Genomic DNA, 27328 nt, shown 5'->3' with positions numbered 1-27328 from the left:
TTGAATTAAATATTGAGCTGATCGGTTTTAAGCATTTAACTTTTAACATGATGATGATTATTTAGTAAATAGAATTGTATGCATTTTTGCTTAAGAAGAGTGAAACTTTTTCTGTAATGTAAGATGTTTGGCATGAGTAAATCTTGTGTTCTGGTGATTTGAGATGGTTTCTTTTTCTTGAATTTTGAAGTTCTTGCTATTATGCATAACTTTTGGGCTACTAGTACAAGGTTAGTAAGTTTTGTAACAGTTCAACATGATCTCATGTTTCGTTTGTCAGGTATGGTAGTACAGGGAGGCACCGGGTGGTGGAGGACAAATTCATACAGCAAAAAGCTCGACTCTTGCTTGAGGAGGCAGCTTCTTGGTCACTTCTTTGGTTTCTCTTTGGCAAAGGTAATCGCTCTGCAACTATTTAGGCAATCTACTTTTGAGCTTTTAACTGTATAAGCAATCTTATTTTTAATCTCCTCATCCTACTCCTTCTCAATTTATTTGTCATGTCTTAAAGTTATTTTGTTGGAACTGATGGTGGATTTGGACGGTGGCTTTCAGTCTCTTTTTCTTTTTTTACTGTTGCTTGAGGTGACAGTTGTAAGTAATAAAATTATATGATGAATTCTTCTTTTTTGATAAAGAAAAAAAAGTCATGATATATTTTTATATCATCATCCTTCCAAAGATAACGCACCAAGATTATGGAGGTATATATAGATGGTGTATTTGCTCTATGGTTACTGAATTAAACTTAAGGCTTTCCTCGAAAGTCTAGCTTGTTCTTTAGTTTGCATGAGAAAATATTTCCCTCTGGTACAGTGATATAACATAAGAAACCCGTAGTAAGTGCTGACACTTGTAAATGCATTACTATTTCTTATTTCTTAATGCATTTTTGTTTTAGTATAGTTTCTGCTGTCACCTCAGGTTTTTTATATGGAATTTTGAACACCTGTTTTGTCCTAATTATATTTTCATTACTCAGAAATACATTTTGGATGGCCAAAAAATGCAAAATTTTAGACAGCGACCAGGTTTGGTTATGAAAACATGTCCTATTAACACCTCTGTTCTGATCAAGAGTAAAAATGTATGCAACGACATCCTTCAAATTGCTTCATTACAACTAGTTTTTGACATAATCACTGTATATGTGTATTTAGATGTCATCTTATCTTGTACCGTACTCATAAGCTAACATTACTGATGCTTGTCCCAAGTCTGGTCGGAAAGGCTACCCCAAATAGATAGGACAGCACTACTGACTATGTTACTGCTATATGCTTTACGTGATGTTCATAGCATTCTAGTTGTAAGCTTTGTCATGTTGCGTACCATGTTTCTATAATTCTCAGTTAGATAAAGAACTTGTTGGATTTCTTTTTTCTAAATCAATATTACAGCCTTCTTGGTTTGATTTTCTTTTTCTTTTTAAAATACAAGGTTTGAATTCTTTTTTCATCATATTGCAGGAAATGAAGAACTTCCTGAAGACCTATTTGTGGTATTGCCTGATGAAGTCTTCATCTTCCTTATAACTTTCCATGAAATGTTTGCACTTTTACTCTCCTTTAGATGTATAAAGATCTGCTCTCAATTCCATTAATTATTACTATACAGTTGCCAACAACATCACATCAGGAGGCGTGCCAGTTTGTTATGACGGATCATACTGCACAATTATGTCTTCGGATAATCCTTTTGGCTAGAAGGGCTAGCTTCAGAAGCCCTTGATTTGGAGAAAAAGGTGTTGAGCTTTTCCTTCGATTTACATAGCTTGCTTTTATGAAGTGCTGAGAATTCTTATTTATTTGACTAGATGCCTGATGATTGATACATATATACTTCTTTTATGATGCCTTTTTTTTCACCTGAAATAGGCAATCACTAGATGAAACTTGGAATTATACACCTTAAAATGTTTAGATTTTTTTTTTGCCATTATCACAATGCATTCTGGGGATCACACTAGGGAATATGTGTATATAAGTGTGTATGTATGTACATGGGTGGAAATATTGCTAGAGGTGTTTTCGTTGTTTGCAGAGCAATAAATTCTAAATTACAGATTATTCTGCTCTTCAGAAATGTATAGCATTCGAAAAATGTAGTAGAGAGCATAATAGTCAATCAGTAATTTATTGCTCTGCAAGCAAGAAAATCCGCTTGTGAATATCAGCAATATTATATTTTGTCATATTTGTATTTTTCGTATAAAGTTTTTCAAAGAGTGAAAACATCTAAGATTACAGATAAACAAGCCAGTTCAGAAGATGTTTAAAATAAAAAATATTCGACGGAAAAGTAAGCTCGATCATTAAAACAAAGAGTTCAGCTTCTTGAGTTACATGGAGTTGAACAACGTAAAACAATAGAAGGCAATGGTGCGAAAGGGTTTAATATTCATAAGATAAAGGAATAGGAACACAATAGAGGAAGAAGATCAATCCATTATTAGCGCTATCGTATCTACTGATGCAGCCTCTTAGGGCTAAGTGCTACAAATAATATAGATATGGGCAGAAACAAATTTTAATATACTCAACCTACTCTTTAAGACTCAATAAAACTAGTAAATTAACTAAATGTAATTTAGACCTAGTGTACATCATTCGATATCATATCTAGTACTGTTGCCAGTAAGAAAAATCTAGTCAGTCTAGCTATATTGAGTGTGTATCTTCATATATTTGCTTGGAGGGGTTTCTCCTTCATCTGTGAACATCTGCTATTATAACCTCTGTATTTGCTCTATATTGATCTGTGTACGCATATCTATGCACGAACCTACTTATATAATATACATATATATATATATATATATATATATATATATATATATGTATATACATATATATAATATATGTATATATGTATATATGTATATGTGTATATATGTATATATCTATGTGTATATATGTAATATATATATGTACTATTTTAAATTGTGATGCCTACATACATATACAGTAGTGTATTACTTTTGTTATCTTTCTATACCATGATAGAGGAGATTGATTGTTTCACTAATTCTGATTGGGTAAAAATGGTTAGAAGATATATATGAGGATATATATTTAATGGAATTACAACAGTGTCGAAAAAATTGGATAGTGTTTTGAATTGTGTAAACACTGTGTTACTCCAATGTGGAAATTTATGAACAAGCAGGGTGGACCCACCCATAAGGAGGTTTTTTTGACCATTTCCATAATGGAGGTAATTGAGATCTTATGGTCACATACAAGGAATATGCTAGGATCACATGAGATAGTCTGAGGCTGTGTAAAAGTGTCCAAATGAGCAAGGGAAACCTTCATATAACTTGTATTTATGTTTAGAAAGGATTTAAACAAGCTGATGTTTTACAGAGGACATGACCATTTCTAAGGGTTTGACAAAAGCAACAACTTTTGTTAATAGGGTTTTTGGGATGGCTAGGTCATGATTCCCCCATACTGTAATTTTGTTTGGTTATGATGGAGGAATTCTGAGGTTTATGATATGGTGGATGAGGAATAGGATAGTATCTTGGGGTTTTGGCCACAGTTTTGAGGTCCTGTTTACACTTACAGATCATGCTGTATTGCTTTGTGTTTTCCTGTATTGGAAAACCTCCATGGTATAGATGGAACCTGTTTTTGGTGAATCGATTTTGGAATCTGTAATCTCTCTATTGACACATTGGATTACATATGGCAAAGCATGAAATGGGGGAAATGTATTTTGGTCAACTTCACGTTTATGAAGTATACAGAAAATATATAATTGTAGTTTTGAATAGTCAACTCCAAAATTAGTGAATTAGTTAAATACATTTTAAGTTTCAAGTACAAGAATCCGTTACTTTCTCATACATTGTCTTCATAATCATAATATCTTAATTGATATACACACACTTTGTATGTAAGCATGTATATGTTTGTACCAAGGATTTGTAAATCCGGGTACGGACCTATTGCTAGTCCCTGCTAATATTGTGTGCCTCAATGTAGAAATGGTATGGGAATTAGCTACCAAGATTTGCTCACTGTGCTAGTCAGGGCCTGTTTGGTATCACAGAGGGTTGGGTAGGGGTCCCAGAAGGTGAGGCATCTGCACCCTTGAATTATTGTAAAGTTAGAGGAATTAGTGTGATAGGCTTAACTTTTTTTTTTTTTGGATTTTATTTGCATGCTCTGAAGCATCTGTTTTGATAGGCAAACTTTTTCTTTATCAAGTATAACTTGCAGAACCTTGTCATGAAGCACTGTAACAAGCAGCTATAAACCTGTTTTGCTGTTAACCATTAGTAAGTGGAATAGTAATTGTTTTTGTAGGTGAGAGGGTCTCCATGTTGGTTCCTATCTTCCAAGCTCTGGAGTTTGGCATCATACACAGAGGTTCTTAAAGAAGAAGAATGATGATCCAGCTATAATCCAGCACATGGATTTTGATGCTCCAACACGTGAAGTAGCACGACCACTTTCTTGATGACAAAGTATGTGTATCTATTTATTGCATTTTCTTTATACTGATTCTGTATGTTTATCAGTAAGATTTAATTGCTCCGAAGCATCTAGAACTTCAAAAGTTGTCCAATCAAATTCCCTAGATTATAAGTTCTAATTGATGAATGCAAATTGTGGCACCATTTGGTGAATGCACCAAACATGCTGGGTTTCCCTTGGTTTATTAGTAACTAGCACTTGGCACATGTGATGCATGTATGGTTTTAAGAGCAAGGAATATTTGTCGGATCATTATGGGATTTATTCATGAGTTGATCTATAAAGCCAGAATAAAATGTGTGTTTTTCTTGGTTTTCTTTGTAAAGTAATATGCAAGTCATAAATGGGTGAGTTTACTAAACAAGGCTGTATGTTCAAGGAATGGGTGGGCATCCTAATGTCTTATGCAAAAAATAAGTGTTGCATCCTAGAACCCAGCTCTACTAAGTATTGAGTGTGATTACAATGACGGCCAATCAATGGCCTGAATTCAGTCCAATTAATTGTTGCGGAAGCATATCATTCTAAATTTAAACTTCAATTCATGGAATCACAGTATAAGGGGCCATTAATCTTTAGTGAAATTAAACTTTTACAACTCATGGCCTTTTGAATTAAACAAGGCTCGCTTCTTTTGCTTAAAAGAAGCAAACTATCTCACAAGAATGCACTTATATTTTTCAACATGAATACATTCCAATATTCCTTCAACACCCAGTACATATCTATAAAGACAACCTACCTTGTGATACACCTAAATAGCATGAAGTTTCTTTCTAATGTAGACTCTCACTTTGATATGCACAACAAAAATACTTCAAACCTTCTACTAGACTAATCCAACAAGTTTTTCGCTTTGAAATATAATACATTGGGTGAGTGAGGTACATATAATTTTGTTCGTGTTCACCCTATTGTTACCTTATTGTCATGTTTTGCATTCTTGAGTGCTGATAGATGGGACTGAGAAGGTAACACAACATTCAACTAAGAAGAATTTGTAACATAGAACTTATCGTGATAACAATCGGTTATAAACTTAAACCATGTGTGCTTGCTAGCCAATCCGTGCCGCCCAAATTTGGGTGGTACCATGGCCTTGCATGAGAAAAGGGCCTCTCAATTATGTATCGGTGCTAGGGTTGTATCATATTGTACTGGACGTACCCTACTGTATCTGTAAGGCACCAGTATGATACTCGATACTGGTTTGCAAACCTTGATTGTGATTGATTCTAATTTGTGTCCTTAACTTTTTCTGTAAGTATATTGACCTATGACAATGGAATGTCTTATTGTTTGAGGTAATAGAGTCATAGTAGCTGAATATCAATCTTCATCAATGGTTGTGATTGTATATTAAGGAGCAAGGAAGATAGAGATACCTTGAGACAGAAGAACAAGTTGAGCTAGCCACTATATGCAAGATGTCTCTAATAAGGGATTCTATTAATTGTGGAAGATGATGCGTGTACACAATTAAGGATTCTAACAATATGGATGATAAGTGTGAACTCCAGTGAAACATGCTACCTTGCACAAATATGAAATATTCAGAGAATCGTGCCCCTCTAGATTCTGCACAGACTATACCTTCGTTTCTCTTTTTTTCTTTATTTAGTTTTCTGTTTTACTTGTATGTTTCCCTTTTAGATGGGATGCACATGTTAAAAATCAAAAGATGCGTGGAAGTTCAGATCATTGACTGATGAATGAATAAAAGCATTCTTGCTGCATCAGTTTCTTGGTGGTATAAGGCTGTTGAGTTCCTCTGGAGCAGGTCTGGAGGACTTGAATGAGGTCAACTCTTACCTCTTATTTCCAGCTTCTCCTGTCAACCCCATACTATCCTGTCATTTTTTTTTTCATTCCATTTGGAATCTGAAATCCATCACAAAATCGAATTACATCCCCCTATATATCATCTGACTTTGAATCATCATTTCTGATCATGTGCTGATCTTCTGTACTGTTCATCGTTAGATCTCCACTGTACGCACCACATTAGCCACCAACAACTGTTTCTCAGTTCCTAAATGCGAGAAACTGTTGACATGGGAACAAGGATGGTTGCTACCTGAACTAAGATCAAGCCTAGATTGACATCAACATGCAATTGGCGGTGCAATGCAGCAGACATTTGCAGTCACGATCTTTCCTCGATTCCTTTCAACTCTGGAATTCCATAAGAAAAAGGACAAAATTTAACTTTTCTATTAAAAAAATGCAGTGATTTTCTTTGGAGAAATTTAGATTAATAGATGTGTCTGAGTCATGCATTCGTAGCATGATATAATCAAGATTTTGAACAATAAGTCTTAATAAGAATGCATTCCATAAAGCTAGGTATGCCCAGGGAGTACTCTTACAAACCTGAGCTCCAGTTTGTAAAATGCAACCATTCGTTCCCTTTTAAAATGATGTATTGCCTGTCTCTGTCTTTCCTTCTTGCCACTAAAAAAAATTTGATGTCAAGCATTTTTTTTTTTAAAGGCTTTTGGGGTTTCATTTTGTTTTTTGTTTTTAAAGAATAGAGACTTCTCACCAATTTTAATCAATGATTTTACCTGTAAACCACACTGGATATAATATTGTCATATATTTCATTTCATTTTCTTCTTGTTACTTAAAAAACGCTTCTACTAGCTGCTATCTTTTGTCAGCAAATGTACATAGTGCAGTTGGAACACCACATAAAGTTTTGTGGGACTTTGTTTTGTTATGTTTCCTTATAATTTAGTTTTCTGTTTATTTATAGTACTATTAGTCATGGTTTTTAAGAACTGCTGAAATGTGACGATATGACCTGTACCGTAACGTTTCAATGTGAAAACTGGCATGCCGAACGGCTATACTGGCACCATACTGGCTGTACTAGTCCCTTATCATTGTGTACGAGCGGCACCATATCAGCCATACCATCGATATCGATGGTTTTCGATTGTTTAGAATAGTTACTTATTGTATGTACTGCCATACTGGTACTGTACCGATACCAACTGTTCAGATGGATAAAAAGTAGGTGGTTTGGTATCAGTATTTAAAACCTTGATATTAGTGGTTATTCTGCAAATCCTTGAAGCTGTCTATTGTCTTTATCGAAATTGACTCACAATCATTTGTCAGTGTTAGCATTTTTCAGTTTTGCATTCCATACGTGATGATTCAGAAATCTACTTTAGCTTGCTTGAACAGGATGATTTGCATCAGATGGAACAATTAAAAACTCATAGGAATTCTTCTCTATTTTGAAATTGTTAGGAGGTTGGAATTAAACCTCAAAGTCAATACATCTTCTCATGATGCCTAGGAGTCTTTAGTATTCCAAGTAATGTTAACTGCCATGTACCTACGCAGGCTCTTGAAATGAACAATGGCTCTAGTGATTTCTATCAGCAAATGCCGAAAAACTAGAAAAATGAAGCTGTGGGCATGTGAAAATTGTCTGTTTTTGAATGCATACCTAGACTTGATTTCAATTTCTTTACTTTTTCTGGCATGTGTGCTATATTAACTATATATAATTACATGAGTGGCTTATAAATGCTAACACAGAAGCAGATGAGTTACTTCTTGAAGATATTTTGGACCTACTAGGGCTGGAAGACTAGAAGAGGCATGTGAGCTATGCGTTCTGCTGGGCAGGTGTGCAACGACATTTCACAACTTTGGTCCTTTTTTTAGCCAATTGTTTCTTTGCAAAATCTATTAATTTTACTAATTTATATCTGCAACTATAATGTTAGCCATGGAGGGCTGCAAGTCTGTGCCCTTTTGGAGGGTTAGATCAGTTTCCTTCTCTGAAGCTTTAATCAAGAACGGAAAGACAAGAAATTGCAAGCCATTGAATTGGAGAGTGGGATTGCACACCAATGGCGTCTTTGGAGATGGGCCTCATATTGTGCATCAGAGGTGAAATATGACTGTATTTTCAGCCGTTCTAATCTGCAATTGCTGTTCATTTTTTTCTTTGTTTACCTATTTTAAAGCTAATGTCATTGTCTGCATTCGTTGATACGACCTCATGCTGCTCTTGTCCTTTATCTTTGTGTCATCGAAGCAAGAAGATCTTGATCCAAGTGCTTGTTTGTCATGGGGGACTGAAGGGAGTTGTTTTTGATTTAAACACTGTGGGTTTTGGGCTGGAATTTTGAAAAACGCAAAAATCTACAATAAATTAGAAATATACAAAACTTCCATGTTGTCAAAATATGCAAAATTTTGTGGGGTTAGCGTATAAAATTAGTACAATTTTCACAATGTTTCTCCAGGTTTGTTGTAAACTTGTAGCATAAAAATTGATAAATTTTTTTGCTTAAGTCGGTATATGAAAACAATCACAAAGAAAGCACATGGTCTAGGCTGAGATTTAGTTGTTGTAATGTACCACTTGTGGATATACATATGTATGCACATTGTGCGCATGCATTTGTGTTTCAGGCCAGAAACCTTTTTTGTATTAAAACCATGTCTATTACTAATCATGATATCTTAACAAAAGTTAAGCATTTGGCTTACTATTTCCATTGGCAATTCTTTGCGAAGTGTGATGGAGTGCATTTTTGAGGCATATGAGGCTAGAAGAGGGCTACTCATGATGCTGGTCAAAAACTAAACATTCAAGCTGGCAAACTTTGTACAGTTGCTTTAGGCAAGGTTGGAGTTTCGTTTTTACCCTGCATCGTGCTTACCTGCATCTGAATACTTTCGATAGATTTTTTTTTTAATAAAGTGGATCTAGTTTGTAAGAGATGTTAAGGTAGTGGTCCGGTTGTTTGTCTTGATGTAATATTAACTATTCTATAGTCCCTTTCAGTAACTAGTTTTAGTATTGTATGATATTGTGGAAGTACCTGGATACAGGCTGTCATTAACTTGGAAGTACTTTGTGAGCTTGGTTTCTGTTATCAGATTCAAGACAATGGGTGTTCTGTGGTTTAGATATTGGGGGAGGAGATTGGCAATATCATGGGTCTAAAAATTTTGGAAGTATTAAAATTTAAATGCTAAAAATCAAGGATTCAAATTGAGGTACAGTGGGTGGTAAGTTGGTATGAATGAGCCAAAAAAAATTGAAAAAGGTGGCAAGCAAAATTTGAAAAAAAATTGATATACATTTGGTACACCTCAATATAGGTTGACATGCCTCAGGCATGATAAGAGGTGGTTCGGTGTTGTTTTGCCAAAATTGGATCATTTTGACTTTTGAGCCTGTCTGAATTGGTCCTTGACTGGTAAGAGCCAGTACACATCTTTTCAATTCTTGGTTAATATGATAAGATATTTAACTTGGTTTTAAAGGGATGACGTCTTTGGTGTTTATTAGTACAATCTGTATTTTGTTCTGGATCCACTAATATACATAAATATAATGGCAACTCCAACATATTTATAAGTTTTGGAGAGTGGAAGTTGGGTATACCTATAACTGTAATATTTGGGCTTCTCTTTAGGGGAAAAATTTTATTTTGATGATGTGTTTTTTAAATTGGTCCTCAAGATACTAGACGCCTAATTAGTAGTCTTCTGGTGTGCATCAATCCATTTAAAAATTGCCTTTGAAGAACATGTTTTGTGCCCTTTATGATTAATTGAAAGTTTTTACAAGTCATTTTGTGCATGTTTTCCAGTTTATTATATATATTATTTGAGGGCAGAAGGGCAGTAGTTTAGCCAACAACCTCAAAGCATGTAAGAAATTTTCTTGTGGTACAAGCAGTATGTACAAGCAGTACTCCATTAGTCTGTCCGTGAATGACATGCCAGACTCACTAGTTCAGTCTCTAAGAGTTGTTTCAATCCTATAAGTTGAGCTAGGTCATAAGCTAGTGATGATCATACTGTCCCAAGCACGAAGTTGGTAAATCTGTATGTTAACAACTTTGGACAGCACATGAACTAATTATAGCCATATTTTCCAAATCCAAGCTGCATCCCTATCAATATACAGGGTGAAATTTTTCTCTTGCACTGGGAGAGACATCAACTTCCTCTTCATGATGATATTTTATGATGGTCGACGATCTTTTCCTAAAATGTCTGGTCTGGGTGCTCCATTTCCCTGGTAGCATAATTAGTAAGTGCTTCATGGGTAGGGTTTATAATATACTTAACAAGGATAATTCCAAATACTGCGAATAACTTACCAACACATTTTCAAGGGACACGAACTCTACCGGAAGACTTCTTATCATTTGGCTAATAGGTTGCAAGCTATAAATTAGATTTAGTCGGCACCAAGGTTAAGGTGCACTGACTGATTTTCATCTAATAGTAAAGAGATCAGTTGAAGAGCTTCACGTATTGATCTTTAAGCTGATTCTCATTTAAGCCATTGAATGGATCAGACTCTTACTGGATTATGGTTGACTTTAGTGTGATCTGCAAACTAAAACTGCTGATTCAGTCTATATGATCATTTCTGATAACTGAAATAAAGCAAAATCTGGACCTACTTATAGTTGGATTTCTGATTATCTGATCTATTCTAGTTGTCAGGTTAGGTTAATGCCAAGCGATGGAGGTGGCAGCCAAAAGGTGCTTGACAGCATAGGGGTATGCGTATGTTGGTGCATGAGGGGGGGGGGATTGTCGAGGGTGGAGGTAGTGGACTGGAGGAAGGCCAAGGAAGCTTAGTGGTAGTCCAGGAAGATGGGCATGGGCATGAGAGGAGGGGGAGGGGGGTGTTGAGCAGAATAGTGCTATTAAGTAATATTGCAACTGTTTAAGCATTGTTCTAGATAGTTGGATTGGTTCAGGTTAAGTCTAGGTTCGGATGTGCCTTGTGAATCATCTTATATCTATTGTTCATTTTTTGCTACAAATGTCACATGGTTGTTTAGATCATGTTATTTTTCTCTAAAGTAAATATAGGTTTAGTTGCTACGCACGATTGGACATTGATTTAGGTAATAATTGTGAACTTGGACAAGATATGGGAATCCAAATGTGATTTGCACATTGTAGCTTTTCCATGAGTAACACAGTGAATCTTCAATCTCTCTTCTAGGTGGTTTTCAACTCTTTTGGGTGCTTGCTTTCTTAAGGTGGAATCCAGACTTTTCTCCAAATTTGGCAAGTATTTCTGTTGCAAAGATTTAAATCTTTTATATCAGTACCGAATTGATTGACAACCGATGTGGTTTGTGCCATACTGCACTAGGATATAAGCAAATATGCTTTGTTATGGTCGTTAAACCATTGGTATGATTTATTTTGGCCTCCAATTTGTTTTGCATTTTTCTATGTTTTATTGTTTTAGTACTTTTTTTGGAAAAAAAGATAGCAAGGGTATTGATTTAGGTGTCCTAGTCATCCTATTTGATGTGTGCTGTATTTTTATATTTGCTAGTACATTACATGTAATAGCATGATTTGCAAATTCAAACCCATTGAAAACATTTGTGCGCATTGACAACTGAAATTCAATTAGGTTATTGGAATGATTGAATTAATTAATGATATCGAGGATTATCATGATTCAACATAAAATAGTCTAATACTAGCATGATTTGACAAGCAGAAAAAAGAAATAACACATTTTAATATTCTTGAAAAGCATTGGTCATGTTTTGTCATAGATATGAAGTCCTTTGCCTCAATGACAGGGTGAGATGTGCATTATTAATTGATTATAATAATCTCTCATATACATAGAGAAATAGATGTCTTTGTTTAATATTATTAGCATGAGTATTTCTATTGAAGCATTAGGTGCTATTTAGGTGAATGCTTTGGAGCAAGGTCTCTTGGATTGGTACTAGGGCTTGTATTTACCGATGCCCGTTTGGTACGTACTGAAACTGGTAGAGGGCGTCACAGAGGGAGGAGAGGGCGGGGGAAGAGAGAGAGGGGGGGGGGGGGGAGAAAGGGAGAGAAACCCCTAACCCTAACCCTAGAAGAATTGAGGGTAGGGAGAGAAGGAAGAAAAAGGGATGGAGAGAGGGGTAGAGGGAGGAAGAAAGAGAGAGAGAGAGGCGTTTCTGGAATTTCAAAGCTCTGACATGACACAACTGAGGGTGTAGAGGATATCATGGAGAGAAGGATGCATCACCGATGGAGCCCTCATCGTGTAATGTGGAGTTGGTTGAACATGGCGGAACCCAGGGGAGGGGGGCATGTGGAGAGAGAGAGGGAGGGAGCATAGTCAAAAACCTCAAAGCCTTCGAAGGGTTGCCGCGCGCGCGCGGGGGGGGGGGGGGGGGGGGGGCGATGAAGAGAGGGCATCAGGATTTATTTAAAGCACTAATTTGTCCTGCTTCTTGACTGGTTCGGTTCATACGACCCGAATTGCCTAGTTCAAGGTGGTTTGGCTAACCTTGATTTGAAGACTAAGATGCAAGACTTTTTTTCTTACCCGCTCTTTTTGGTTTTAGCAATTTTTTCATAAAATAAAAGTTTATGGGTCATTAATATTTGAGACATACTAGAGGCATTTAAAAGTTGGCATTTTTTGAGCCAACCCTAAAAATTTGGAATTTGATTTAGTACTTTTGTTTTAGAGGAACTTGGTTTTTGGGACTGTTGAAGTCAGATAGTTTTTCTTTTTTAATTTTTTTTACTTGCAATATCTCAAGTAAATTTTACTTAACTATTTTTTTTATAAATAAGTGTAATAGTTTATCTGTTTGTTAGAAGTCCACTCTCACTGGTTGTTCCCAGCTTAAATGGTGGAGAACCAAAAGAAATTTAAGGCCATCTAGAGCGGCATCGGGTGGTGGTATTGCTCATTCTGTGTGAGTTGGGGCTTGTTCAGCCTTGATCAGCCTCAATACTGCCTGATTCAGCCATTTGCCATGGCATTCCGGTTGCTATTCTACCAGCTCTTGGCCAATATGGGGCTGGTAGGCTTGAGATTTAATTCCTTGATCTCTTGTATTTAACATTTTTTCCTTTTGTTGATTAACACAGGATCATTTGTGTATAACTTTTGGTACCGGTACTGATATCCAACTAGTACAATGTTGGTGTGGTCCGATTTTGGTACCAGCACTTCCTATGGGGGGCATACTGACTATTGATTTGTTATTCTTATGAATCGCTACTCTGAGTATGGACCATTCAGTCCGGTACTGCAAATCATGCTTCCAATCAACTACTGTGTTTGCACTTATATGACTTGCTATCCAAGCTTCTGTTAGCTGTTTTGAATATTTGGAGATCTAGTTAAAACGATATATAATTTTTTAATGTCAGCCATTCTGGCAACCTCGAAGAGAAATGAATGTGAGGAACACATGTTAAAACTGGTTTACTATATATTCTAAACCTACTGGTTAAGAAACTTATCTGGGCCGTCTTTCTTTATTTCTTGAGGTAAAGCTCTTAAAAAAGGCTCGGCACATGGTTGAGCCTTTATAAGACAAGGTGTATTTTTTATGTAAACTTCTTGTTATGTGCACACCTTGTGCCTTACAGTTTTTATGCGCAGGCATGTACCATGAGTTGGTATTTCTGTGACTTTTGGGATGTTTTTGCTTTTCTTTTTGCTTTTTGTTTGAAGATAGTGTTGTTGCATTTGAGTTTAAATGCCAGACCAAAATATTCTGAACTAAAATGCCGAACCAAAATATGGTTTGAAGTTTACACTATCATTATCATTTCTGTACATATGATGTACGATGTGTGTGATCCTGAATCCCTGATGGATGAGGAAGCTTGCGGCTTACCTCATTGAGTGTTTAAGTGCTTAAACATCTGGCTCTGCCTTCTATGCAGTGCCTCGTATTGTGATTTTCTTCACTTCTAAAGTTTGAATTTGCATTTAACCTTGAAAAGGTTTTCTTAGTGGCACAAAGAATTGCTAATATCATGATACACACTGACACTCTCTTGTGTGTTTTTATCACTAATTTGTTGCACATGGATGCCTTAACTTCTGAGACCTAACTGCTCCTTTGATTAATCTTTATGTGAAGAAAATTGCAGAGCAAGATGGTGGGAAATATGAGATGGCTGTGTATGCTGCACAGTGCAGTAACTTGAAACGCCTGTTGCCTGTCTGTACTGACTGGGAGGTAGTTTCTAATCCTTGACCAATTTCTGTGTTTTAACAACAATCTTATAATATATACTCTTCTATTAAATGTTTATGTTTTAGAACCTTCTCATCTATAATTCTAGTTTTACCTCATTATTTAACCCTTTCCTTGTGATAACTGCTTATATATGCTAATATATTTTTTCATGTTTTATATATGTTGCAATGTGTAGTAACTTGAAATGCTCGTTACCTGTCTGTCCTGACTTATATGTAGTTTTTAATCCTAGACCAATTTCTGTATTTTAACAAACGTTGTACTAGATATATATTAAATGTTAAAATTTTAGAACCTTATCATTTACAATATTCTTCTGGAGTTCAAATCAGCACTCTATTCTGGTTTATTTCATTATGTAACTCTGTGTCTTGCAATAACTATTTATATAAGTTTGCATTAAGTCTTTTCATGTTGTTGACAAGTTATCTTTCTTCCTGTCTTCTTTTCAGGCCATGTGTAAGTTCTACTTTCTGGTCCACCAAAATAAATTACTTCCAGCCTAGTTTTAAGAGTTTTGTCATTTCATCTAATGTATTTCCCATCAGCCTCTCCCATAACTTGATATGGCCTACGCAGGGCTCTTAAGTTTAAACATGAGATGACAGTATGGTGTATCCCTTTGTTTTGAAAAGGCTTACCATTTACTTATCATCCGAAATATTTGGTCTCTTTGTAATGCTTAAGATCTTTTTTGGTTAGTGGCTAAAATTGTCCCTACTTTTAATCTCGACAAACTTTCTTCAGATTTTAATGGCTTCACCTTTTTGCATTGTTTTCGAATTTTCCTTGATTTAATTTTCAGAATTAAATGGTGAGACACAAGCATCTTCTTGGTTGTGTTTCCCTTACAGTCTACTTCTTAAGTATGTGCGCATTGGATACATTTTGGATATGATCATTCCATATAGTATAACCATCTTTTGCAGATCTCTATTGGTGTATTTAATCAACCTGTAGCTTTACTCTTCCTAGGCTAATATTTGGATTTTTTTTCTCTTTCTTGCAAGCCCAACTAGATGAATAGATCATTATAGATTGTATATTTTTTTCTTAACTCCATCTTTTGGTATCTTGTGAACTGATTTAGGTCATATTTTATTTCTTTGTCATTACTGGAACTAGGGATTTCCTAGATCAACATTTGCCTCTCAACATTTCGTCGAGTTTCTTTATATGAATTTTGGATGATATATTCTCAAATGACTACTATACACGTCCTTGCTTTATTCTCATATTTCTTCATGTTTGCTACGGCTTGAAGTTCCAGCATACCTCTTTCAATAATTTACCTTGACATGAAGTTACACCTTCTCCTTTTGATTTCTTCCCCTTTGTTCATGGGCCTTCTATAGTTCGATCTGTTGACTCTTTGCTTATGATGTTAACATGTGAAAATTCCCCATGTAAAATTTGAATATCAGTTTTACTTTTCTTGATAGAGAAACAACCAATTCATGACACATATAGTCTGCTCTCTAGGGCCCAATTTGCATACAACCATCATGATGCGGGATACGCCCAATTTGCATAAAATCAGCATGATGCAGGATACTATCCCCCCCCCCCCCCCCCCCTAGCTATTCTTGAAATGTAATATAGCAAAGTGACAAATTATAATAAATATAAGGCTTCAATGGCCAAATTTTTGTTGCATATTAAGCAATAAACTTAATGGATGACCGAGTAGAAATTCCTGTCATTAATACCAGCATCATTAATATCGGTGTCCATATAGTGAACGGAGAACTTTGCACAAGTCGAGTCTCTGTGAAGAAACTCTCCTCATTAATACTGATCTTGCACAATTTGCTGGTATGATTTTTTCTCCTTTTTCCAACTATTCTCGAAATGCAATATAACAATGTAAAAAAGCTATAGTAAATAGAAGGCTTCAATGGCCAAATTTTTGTTGCATATTAAGCAATGAACTTTAATAATTGCCGAGGAGGAAACCCCATCATTAATCTCGACACAATAACATTGGCTCCACACGATGTGTGGGGTATGGTTTTTTTTCTCCTTTTTCCATCTATTCTTGAAATGCAATATAAGAATGTAAGAAATTATAATAAATAGCGGGCTTCAATAGCCAAATTTCTACTAGCCGAGCACATCAAGATCATGCCATTAATATATGTTGCATGTTAAGCAATGAATTTTAATAATGCCAGGCACATTAAATATCAGCATCATTTATACGAGCGTCCACATGGCGAATGGATAACTCTGCTCAAGCTAAGCCTCCATTTTTGATATATAGAATGGATGTTGTTGAAGGTTCAATGCGTGCTACAACACCCAAAGTCTCTTGGAGAGTGCAACGTGCAAAGCGAGGCATATGCCTTAGTGAAGTAAGGTGTATGCCTGGATATAATGCACATATGTTGCATTCATGTTTTTGCATGTGTTTGTGCACACACATGTATGCATATATGAATTTGCATGCAAATATACTCACACATATGTACGTACATACGTGCATATTTGTATGTATGTATATAATGATCATTATGCTAGATATATTTGACAAGAACCTCACCAGTTCCAGCCGCGCCTACAAATATACATGTGTGCATATTTCAGCACACGCACAAAAAACTAAGAAACACAAACAATTGCCATACACAACACCCAACTAATACATTTGCAATCAACCATGGTAACATACCCATGCATATTACATAAACAGGCGCACGTAAAGCACACTTTTTGATGGACAAGGTACTAACTACTAAGGTTCTTTATAGCAGTTTCTTGTGCCTTAGGTGCACCTTTAACAACACTGCTGGAGCCCATTTATGCTTCCACTGTGTCCTAATTCTGTATCTCCCATTTTGCACTCTCTTATGCCTTATGTGACTTTTCCCTACTTGATTAATATAAATATAATCCTTTTATCCAAAATTCCATGTAGAAGTCCATCCATTCTCTTGAATCATGATTCATCTAGTAGTTTGGGACTCATGATTGTAATTGGATATTAACCACATATGACATTGAACCATCTTCATTTGTTCTTTGGGCTTGAAACAGTTGTTTGTGTGTAACTTCGATTGACCATTAGTTTCTTATTTATAGGGAGCAATATATCTATTACTGAAATTAAACACCTGGTGGACAGCTTGTTAGTATGACAACTTTGTGGGTTAAAATGTGATCAAATTATCCTTGCTTTAATATGGTATTTACATAGTTGTTTCCCACTAAGTTCTAAAATGGTGGTCTTAAGAAATTTGTGGCATCGTTAACAAATTAATGAATCTTGATTCTCCACTCTTTCCTATCTAGAACACTCTTCACTGTAACAGACAGGATTGAGTCCCATGTCACATTGATGCTGCTCTAATCTTCATTTTTCTCTTTTTTAATAATCCCTTGCAGAGAAACTTGTTTGCTTTTATTGTTTGGATCTGCCTTTTCTTGCTTAGTCACTTTATTTTTTGTTGGTTGCATTCATAAGCTCTTACTATTGCACCTTTCAACTATTATAACCTTTGAAATTAAGAACTTAAAACATCACCAAACATTTTGATCCTTACAAGTCTAATTGCATTGGGATATTTTTTCACATGTTACTTCCTAAGCGCATTGCAGTTATTACAACTCTGTGTCTGCTAAAACATCCTTGATTTTCCCAACTTTTTGTGTATTAGAGCCTAAATATCAATACTAAGGTTGAATTATCGAGGATTGAAACCATTTCGACCAAAGGTGGGTTCGATATGCACCGAACTAGGATGTATCAATAAAAGGTATCAATATGTACCACTGATGCACCCCAAATACTTTAGGTATAGTGTTTTTTGTGGTCCCCAAAGTTTGGTTTTGGGTTTCTTATCATGTTTTTTATCTAAATACTATGTTTTGCAAGGAAGGTACGAGTAACAAGTTAGCTACCATATTTATGATTTTTTATGCATTGAGAAATCAAAAACTATTGAGAAATTAAAAAAAAAACCAGTTTGTTGTTTGCTATACTTACCGAATGTATCTCCTAACACATTTTTGTGTCTTTTCTCGAGTCTGTGATATTAAGACAAGTACTATAATCTCTGGGACATTGCTCCATGACAGCATTTTTCATGTTTGGATGATCTAATGCAGACAAACCATATGTGGAATCTTCCCGGTCCCCTTCCTTTAGGGTGTTGGGTGGGATGCTCAGCACTTACCACCTCCTGTGTCCTCTCCCTGAATAACCGACCACGACAATCCTCCACGTTCATCCCCTTCACAGTAGAAGCAAATCTGGAAGTCTCCCACTTATTAAAAATGAACATGCATATCAGCCCATTCTTTCTGTCAAGCAGGTTCTTCAGGGTTGTGTAATTGGTAGCATAGTGAATCACCAATGGCCTTAGTATCTCCCTACCACAATACCTCCTCGTAAGTGATAGGATGCATTTACGGTTGTAGATGAACTTCAAGATGGTCTGACCCTTCTCCACCACTGCCTTTACATGCCCGAGGTCCTTGATGCTCTTGAATATCAGATCTAGGTAGTGTGCTGCACATGGAGTCCAATACAAATGTGGCTCCTGTCTAGCCAATTCCTCTCCTACCTTTTTGTAGGCTGACCTATTATATGTTTCAACTTGCACAAGAAATTTCTCGTCCACATCAGTTACCACCTTCTCCATAAACTCCAAGATGTACTAGTGGTCCAGGTTATGCTGAGAAGCATCCACTAACTTGTGGAAGAAGACCCTGCCATTACATTAAGGAAGTTGATCAGGTTCATCCTCGTTGGACTAGTCTATCCATCATATGTTATTGTGACCCATGTCTTCCAGAAGTACTTAAATGATTCGACCCAATTGTTTATATCCTTCACACTTCCTTTGCAATGCTTGTAGCAGATGTTCTAGGGTCCAGGAGGTGGCACGCTAGACTCTTTTGAATCGTGCTGACTCTGGTCGGGCAATAAATATCCTTCCTACAAACAGGGGATGTGGCTGAAATAAGACCACCTGGATTTGGCATGTTAGCAACATTCAGTTGCTTCGCTAGCCATTCTAGGTAAGCATGTGGATTCATATCTGCAATCATTGACAGGCTACTAGTGTTTCATCCCCTTTCCTTTCCCTTATTGAAGGAAGCATATATATATATTTGATCGCATTGCAACTCTTGTTGACTGACTCTTGGACAAGCTTCCCACACTTGTGCCGAAGTCCCTGGCTATCCAGGATTTGGAGCCACCCTCATGCTCAACTGACCAAACTGAGCCTTAGGCCTCTGCATCTACTCATGCTCCCACTGTGCTGTACTGGATAATTCTCTAGCTTTTCTTGTCTCAATCACCTTCATATTATCAAGATCAGTCTCCTCATCATCGTAACTACATGTCTTACATTGCTGCTCATAAAACTGTTGGCACTTCTGCTCCTTATACTGTTCTTGCCGATATGTGCCCATCGAGTACTGGGTTTCCACCTAGCCACGTCTGACTTCATGTGCTTCATCTTCTTACTCTCTTGCACACTGTGTGCAATAGACGATTTTTATTCCAACCTCCTTCAATACCTTGTTACATTTTGTTACTTCTGAGTTCCTCCTGCAAGGTGCTTCTTCAACCTATCGTCCCCACCGCCATCACATGTTATATCTGCATTGCCACATGCGCCACTGGCCAAACATCTGCCCATGCAGCCACCCAATATTTATTTGTCTGTGGCTGACTACCCTTGATGGCCATTACAAATCTTAAAATGTACATCATTCAAATGATAAACAAACGAGGCTATGGTGAAGTGCGGGTAATAACTTATAATATCTGTCCATTTTTCAAAATATTGGAGATACTTTGCAGATGGTGTGGAAGTGTGAGTTCACTGCATGCACTTTGACTGTGCACCCACATTATGTGCACAGATGCATCAATTCCCCTTCCCGTTTTTGGATATTTAATTCTTAATAATTCATATGCATATGTTATTAACTAAATATAGAAAGTAATAAAACAATAGGTTTATTTCAAAAAGGCACCACCTGTCTCAAAAATTGACATATTATTATCTAACACTTCATGTATATATATTTTAAAATTTACAAAATTTTAACATATTTATGCATAATTAATTCAAAATTTGCTATTAAAAATTCAAAAAATAACAGAAAAAATTATTAGAAACAAAATATACTATCTAACTTAGAAAACATGTGGCTTGCTAGCTCATCATATATAATTTTTTAAAAAAATATAACATTTCTAACATTTTATATATAATTATTTCAGTAGTTAATTTTTAAAATTTAATAATCATGAAATACTTTTAATTGATGGCTTTTATGGATCTGCCCTGTACATATGTCATACAAAGAATGAACCTGAACAGAAGTATTTTAGCTGGGTCAATTATTAATTTATTTAATTTCTATGTCTAGGTTTTGGTGGAAACCAAGGACACCTAAATTGACCCTATTATTTGTGAAAATTTGGTAGCATGTGCAATCATAAGCGCAAATATGTTATCATTTTTTCCTAATTTTACATATTAATCGTTTTTAAAATTATTTTTAGTTACATTAACATTTTGAAATAAATAAAAGAAGAAGAAATAATTTGGCATGCTTGTAGAATTACCTATTGCCTACATCATAGCCAAAAATTAAGTTGAACAAACCCCATTTGATTGGATTAATTTCGGATTCAATGGATTTTTGGGTGTAGCTTTCGGTTAGCATTTTTTTGGTATTTTGGCCTTGTTTTCTGAAAATATGAAGGAAAAGGGACGGAAGAACTTATATACCTTGAATGTCTCGATTTGGTGAGGCCAAAATCTGTGGTTTATAGTGAAAAGTAGCTAGTCCCAAGCCTCTTGTGTTGCTCTCTGATCATTGCTTCTGTAGAAACCCAAAGAAGAGGAGAACGAAGGAGAAGGGGGGCTTAGATGGGGTCCCGAGTGGTACTGCATGGTCCTGCCTTTGAGCTGGCAGGTTCTGGCACAAACCAAGGCTTGTGCATCTGAATGACTCGATCTTGGAGCGGTTTGGTTAGTTTGGGGTGCAGTTCGCTCAGTTTGCCCCTGACCAAGTCTTAGCAAACTGGGTAGCCCTTGGTTCAATATGGGCCAAGCGGTTCATCAGAACTGTGTGGTGCTTGAAGTGCTGATCAATATATACCATGTCAAGCATCACACTTTTTGACCCATTTGGACCGTACTCTCATTTCTGTTCATATGTATACTTCTTTGTTTTTTGTATTTATTGATGCTACTTACATATTATGAGGATTTCAAGATGTTTATAGGCATCTTATCATGGCTGTAAACTTAGTATTTGATGCGAAGTCACGTTAGTTGATTTACTCTGTTTAAAAAACATTTAGATCTGTATGGTTATGAACTTATGCCCGGACTTAGTTTTCATATGCATCTCATTTGTATGATTATTTTTTTTGTTTCAGTCAGCATGTTGGGCTATGGCAAAGTCCTGGCTTGATGTTCAAGTGGACTTAGAATTATCTCACTTTCAACAAGGTAGACTGGAAGAAAAACAATATGGAGATGACATTAGTGGTTCTTCAATTCAAGGAAGCCAGTCATTATTACCTTCAGTTGGTCCAGAAGGTTGGCCATGTCATGTTCTTGATCAACAAGCACGGGATCTTCCTTCCCTTCTTCAGAAACTTCATTCAAGGTATAAAATACTGCAGTATGTGTTGTTGCCCCCACATTTTGTCCACTTACATAAATTTTCTTTCTGGTTCAGTGAAATTGTACATGTAGCAGTCTCACGAGCTTGCAAAGAGCAGCATCGACAAATTGAGGTAAGGGATATAGGTGATTATGTAATTAAATATCTTTTGATATATCAATGTCAATTTGATTGTCTAGCTATACCAACTTAAGCATAAATATCTTTTGCAAATTGCTTGAAATATGTGGACCTTGCGCCGTATCCTCCGAGTTTAAGAATATGACGTGGAAACACAATTATAACCAATTCTCCCCCTTAGAAATGCTTGATGCTAGACAGCATGTCTCCACAATAGAGTATATACGCAGTTGGAAGCAATTTTCTATATTACTTTTACAATAAAGTACGAGTTGCCATATAGCATCCAGATAATCACCTCAACATGATCTGTAAGTTAGCCTAAAGGTCCTCTGATCTCATTCTGAAGCACGCATCACATATGTGTTCATTAAGAAGTGCTGAGCAGTCTGGTTATCATGGAGAAGTCTACATGTAGCTTGGTGTAGAGGCAAGGCAGTGAGAACACTGAAGGTGTAATTTTGACAATTCTAGAGGGTATGTGTGACAATGTGCCCATTCAGTTGTTTTAGAAAAAAACTGATAAAGTAATGAGGAACAGATTAAGTTGATAGCGAATAGCAGTCTGTTGGGTAATATTGTGGCTTTGATTAATAGGTGATTTTGAATACCTTATTTTGTACATTAGTATGATATCATGGACGAGCATGGATTATTTTTCTTTGGTGTGCAATGAAGGTAAATGATGCACAGGATAGCTGGTAAAGACGGCACTAGGTGCAAATCAGCACGTATTGTAATAGATGGCACCCGATATTGGCAATAATTTGGTATCTGCTTGTCCTTCTGATAATTGGCTACAAGTCAGATGTCTAATGTACTGCCTGCGGGACATTATATCCAAATCTAATTGGCTGAACAACCAGAAAAAAAGCACATGTAGTTTAGCAGAGGTAATTTGAAGACTTCTTTTTATTTATTTTCTAAAAGTTGGATCCACAAAGCCTTCCTAACAAAGGAGGCGAGGCTTGTTATATTTTTTTGCTAGCATTTAGCAGATTTAGTTCATGTGCTAAGAAGCATGGATGGCTGTGATTTGATTCTCCTCTTTTTTTTTTTTAATTACGTAACTAAATAAATATGCATCCTCTTTTGGCATGTGCACTTCTATCTTCTTAAAAGGGGATCTGACAACTGTTCTTTTGTGAAACAGAAGAGTATGTAGAGAAGTCAGTGGATATGGGATTTTCTAAAACAAGAGTTAGACATAGAGAATTGGTGTCTGCAAGGGTTTTCTCCATGATTTTTTTTTTCTCGTTTTTCTGATGAACTGAGTGAAGATGGGATACATAAAGGGTGGACACAGTCCTGGTAAGTTAAAGTCAGGCCATTTCAAAGTTTTGGAAAGGGAAAAGCCCAGGTTTTGCTTCTGGAAGTGGTGAAAGAGAAATTAGAGATGCTTTCGTAGAAACATGAGTTGGATGGAAAGAAATTGCAAGTGAAATATTTAAGGTTAATTATGTAGGGAGGAGATAAGCCTGTTGGCTTTTGTGGCGTCACAACTTCTGCTCCTGGCTATTAGTGCTATATATGTCTATGCAGTTATTGACCTTGCAGTTTTGAACGAACAATAACAAACTGAGGAACAAAAAAATGGTTGTATTGTCGTAATGCAGAATAAACTGAAGCATGTTATGTCACAAGCAGGACCCAAACTTGTGTCTAGAAATTGACCATCATAGCGAATTAGAATTACTAATAATTTATATCCATTCTTGATAGAAAACATATGATCGAACACAGCATAGCAAAAGAAGTACTTAGCCTACTTGTTCTTAAATATGCATTCTCTTTTGGCTTCTATCTTCTTAAAAGGGGATTTGACAACTGTTCTTTTGTGAAAGACGAGCATGTAGAGAAGTTGGTGGATATGGGATATCTAAAACAAGAGGTAGACAGAGCGAATTAGTGTCTGCATGGGTTTTCACCATGATTTTTTTCTCGTTTTTCGGATGAACAGAGTGGAGATGGGATGCATAAAGGATGGACATTCCATCATAAAAGCTAAAGTTGCTTTGTTATAAAAGCTAGACATAATCCTGGTGAGGTAAAGTCGGGCCATTTGAAAGTTTTAAAAAGGGAAAAGCCCAGGTTTTGCTTCTGGAAGTGGTGTAAGAAATTAGAGATGCTTTCTTAGAAACATGAGTTGGAAGGAAATAAATTGCAAGTGAAATATTTAAGATTAATCATATATGGAGGATATAAGCCTGTTGGTTTTTGCGGAGTCACAACTTCTGATCTTGGCTATTAGTGCTATGTATGTCTATGCAGTTATAGACCTTGCAGTTTTGACAAACAGTAACAAACTATGGAACGAAAAATTGGTCGTATTATCGTAATGCAGAATAAACTGAAGCATGTTATGTCACAAGCAAGACCCAAACTTGTGTCTAGAAGTTGACCATCATAGCCAATTAGAAGTGCCAATAATTTTTATCCATCCGTCAAAGAAAACATATGATCGAACATAGCATAACAAAAGAAGTACTTAGCCTACTTGTTCTAACCTTTAGTTTTCTAGATGGAACTATGTGTAATACTTTTATTATTTTATATATTTTATTCATTGTATTTTTTTTTTTACTTTTTGTATGTTTTGCCTGGTCATTCTTACATCAATTTGGTGGCAGATGAACCTCATGGTAGGAGACATAGCACATCTCCTGGACCTATTATGGTCATGGATTTCACCTTCAGAAGATGATCAGAATATTTTGAGGTATCATTGTATGCTTATTTTCACCTAATATAACTATTATTATCATAAACATTTTTCTCTGTTAAAATTCTACTCTTTATTCAATATTGCGCATTCAGGCCTCATGGTGATCCTCAGATGATCCGCTTTGGAGCACATGTAGTTCTTATTCTTAGATATTTACTTGAAGATGAAGTAAAGGATGCTTTTAAGGAGAAGCTTATGACTATTGGTGATCTCATTCTTCACATGTGAGTGGTCTATATTAGTTTATTATTCTAATGCATATGATTATTTTCATGAAAGTGATCCAGAAGAAAATAAGTTTTCCATGATGAAAAAGAACACCTATCGGGGAATCCTTAATTCATTAGAAATTTCTTTTTGATAGAGTTGTTTATTTCTTCTCTTATTTTGTATATGCGGACATGACTTTGCTTATGACATCTTAACTGTATGTACCCTTAAGATGGCATCACCCTTGCCAATCGAACAAAGGGTGGGGGTTCGATTCCAGTTGGGGTGCCTCGCCCCCTATAGGATGGGAAAGGTATAGGGTAGAAAAATGTGGAGTAGCCCAAGGTCCGTCGAACCAGTGCCAAGACCCATACTCATCGGCAATCGCTTCGATACGGTACTGTACCGATGCACAGTACGGGTGGCGTGTCGATTTCGAAATGGCACACCATTTTTTCAATATTTTTTTAAATTTGAATTAATGGTAATCCATTTTTTTATTTTGTTAAATAATTTTAAGTATAATTTATGATGTTTTTGATGTTTCTATCATTCCAATACATCCTAAATGATGTCTCTTGATTTTTTTTTAAGCTATGCAAAACATAAAATGATTTTAAGTGTAATTTTTGTTTTTAGAATGCTTTGCATGCTAGAAGAAGCAACATGAAATATGATAAAATCAATTAGTGAGATACAAAACATAAAATAGTACAATCAATTATATATATTTGAAGTACAACTTATATGCCGAAATCTAGAATCTTGTAAATATCCGGATCATTAGCTTAATCAGAAGGTACATCAGTCCACCTCTTTAACTAGCGGCGTCAGCCTACCTCTTTAACTAAGCAGCATTGTAGTCTTGTATGTTCTTTCCATAAGGAACGCACTCCGGGCTATAACCGGCCTTATATTTCTCATTGAAGTTCTGGCTTTGAGAGGTGTTCTCTAGCTGATAATACAGCCGTGGAGGAACTTATCAGAATGTGCTGACAACAAAATTCGATCCGTAAGATGCTCCGGGCTGCATAGGGAGTAGCCACCAGAAGATGATGCCTCAGACGCACCATATCCATATTTGTATCTGTATAGGTCGTATGATGCATATAGCTATGGATCATAGGACTTGGACCTTGATATATTTATGGATCCTACTCTACGTGCGAGGTTATCTGTAACTGCATTGTATCCTGATCGTCTTTGAGGAGCCTGCCTCCTATAAGCAATCGTTTTCTTGTGAGCTTTAGCAGCTCGTGCATCATGGTCCTTATCCTTGTAGCATGCGTAAACTGGGACTTATCGATGAATCAAAGACCAACCTGCGATTGTTTCATAAATAGTGGTCTCATGTACTCCAATCTTTCCTAAGCATCATATCCATGATCACTAGAACTATTATTGCTGCTCTTTCTGATCTCTGAATCTGAGAGAACTGACTTCACACTATCCATCGGAGCTGCAATGCCTTTTTTTTTGCTGCGCTGAGCAACTGCTTGATTTTTCTTCGTGCCTCTCTTTGTCTGGTGATGCTGGAAGGATGGATCTCGCCCTTCTCACTGAGTCGACTGGATAGTATGGTGGCCTTGTCTAAGCATCTCTCGATCATATCTTTAGAAGGATGTTTGGGACAAGGAGTCATGTGATGATCGACTCTCCAGTGACTCTTATGGTTGTGGCTGATCAGCTGGAAGGATGCGTGGAATGTTGTGATCTGCCCATTGTCCTACATCCACACTAGTCTCGCTAGCTACAAAACTGGCCCGTCGTGGAATCATCCGATCATAGGATCATCCTCATTGTCAACAAAGGCATTGTGGATCGAATCCGTGTACTGCTCCACTTCCTCCAGATTGCACTTCGGCCCCAACCTCAGAATGTAGTGAATATGTAGAAGGTGGTTGAGGTGTTTCCATGTCAGCCAATTTCTTTACTTGTTGTGGATGAGGACGAAGGTGAAGTAGTTGTGCTCACAATCACTCAAGGAGATTGCATGGAAGAGAATCTGGATATAGCTAGCTGCTTAAGACTTTTCGCCGACAAACCAAAATCAATTCATCATTTAGCTGCAAAAATATTGAAAAAAA

General features: G+C 36.4%; 1 protein-coding gene across 1 annotated transcript in view; it reads left to right on the top strand.

Moving 5' to 3' along the window:
• The window catches only part of LOC103697947 (nuclear pore complex protein NUP107), a 51973-nt gene that overhangs the window by 7919 nt on the left and 16726 nt on the right, over positions 1 to 27328 (top strand). Inside the window, 16 exon segments of the mRNA XM_039125467.1 lie at positions 281 to 396; positions 1470 to 1501; positions 1618 to 1698; positions 1700 to 1746; positions 4317 to 4477; positions 8043 to 8078; positions 8081 to 8116; positions 8119 to 8132; positions 8234 to 8285; positions 8288 to 8317; positions 8320 to 8399; positions 14405 to 14503; positions 21936 to 22168; positions 22241 to 22298; positions 24937 to 25025; positions 25124 to 25255. Coding sequence (XP_038981395.1) covers positions 281 to 396; positions 1470 to 1501; positions 1618 to 1698; positions 1700 to 1746; positions 4317 to 4477; positions 8043 to 8078; positions 8081 to 8116; positions 8119 to 8132; positions 8234 to 8285; positions 8288 to 8317; positions 8320 to 8399; positions 14405 to 14503; positions 21936 to 22168; positions 22241 to 22298; positions 24937 to 25025; positions 25124 to 25255 — 1296 coding nt within the window.

Source organism: Phoenix dactylifera, chromosome 1 (genome assembly GCF_009389715.1).
Source record: "Phoenix dactylifera cultivar Barhee BC4 chromosome 1, palm_55x_up_171113_PBpolish2nd_filt_p, whole genome shotgun sequence".
Lineage (NCBI taxonomy): Eukaryota > Viridiplantae > Streptophyta > Magnoliopsida > Arecales > Arecaceae > Phoenix > Phoenix dactylifera.
Note: the sequence above shows the minus strand (reverse complement) of the source record. Positions and strands in the feature narration are given on the sequence as shown.